The sequence below is a fragment of the Eimeria mitis genome, genomic scaffold (genome assembly GCF_000499745.2).
Source record: "Eimeria mitis Houghton genomic scaffold, Emh_scaff2234, whole genome shotgun sequence".
In the NCBI taxonomy this organism is placed as follows: Eukaryota; Apicomplexa; class Conoidasida; order Eucoccidiorida; family Eimeriidae; genus Eimeria; species Eimeria mitis.
The window spans coordinates 4035-4620 of NW_013570561.1; the positions used below are offsets into that span (position 1 = coordinate 4035).

Here is a 586-nt window from a genome sequence, read left to right on the forward strand (position 1 = left end):
ACGCAACAGACGAACTCAGGGGTATTTCACAGCGCCAGCAGCAGCAGCAGCAGCAGCAGCAGCAGCAGCAGCAGCTGGCAGCAGCAGACACACCAGCAGCAGCAGCAGCAGCAGCAACAGCAGCAGCAGCAGGCAGTGCTGCTGCTGCCTTTCAAACGTCAGCTCTTACAAACCTCCTGGCGACATCTATAGACAGGTAGCTGTTTGCTGCTGCAGCTGCTGCTGCTGCTGCTGCTGCTGCTGCAGCTGCTGCTGCTGCAGCTACTGCTGTTGTTCCTTTAGGCCCCTATCCATCCCGTTGCTGCTACTGCTGCACCATCTGCTGCTGCATCTGCAGCTGGAGCTGCATCAGCATCTGCTGCTGCACCTGCTGCTGCTGCTACTGCATCTGCTGCTGCTGCTGCTGCTGCTGCTGCAGTAGCTGCTGCAGTAGCTGCTGCTGCTACAGCTATATCCCCGCTGCTGGACCTACCACTTCCTCCCCGGCAACAGCACACCATCTGCTGCTTCTACTGTTGCTGCTGCTGCTGCTGCTGCTCCTGCTGCTGCTGCTGCTGCTGCTGTTGCTGCTGCTGCTGCTGCTGCT

At 59.6% G+C, this 586-nt stretch overlaps 1 protein-coding gene across 1 annotated transcript in view; it reads left to right on the forward strand.

Annotated features, from left to right (window-relative positions):
- Window positions 1-200, forward strand: part of EMH_0050720 (uncharacterized protein) — a gene marked incomplete at both ends in the record, with an annotated part of 1976 nt that extends 1776 nt beyond the window's left edge. Inside the window, one exon of the mRNA XM_013496678.1 lies at window positions 1-200. Coding sequence (XP_013352132.1) covers window positions 1-200 — 200 coding nt within the window.
- Between the last annotated feature and the right edge of the window lie 386 nt (window positions 201-586).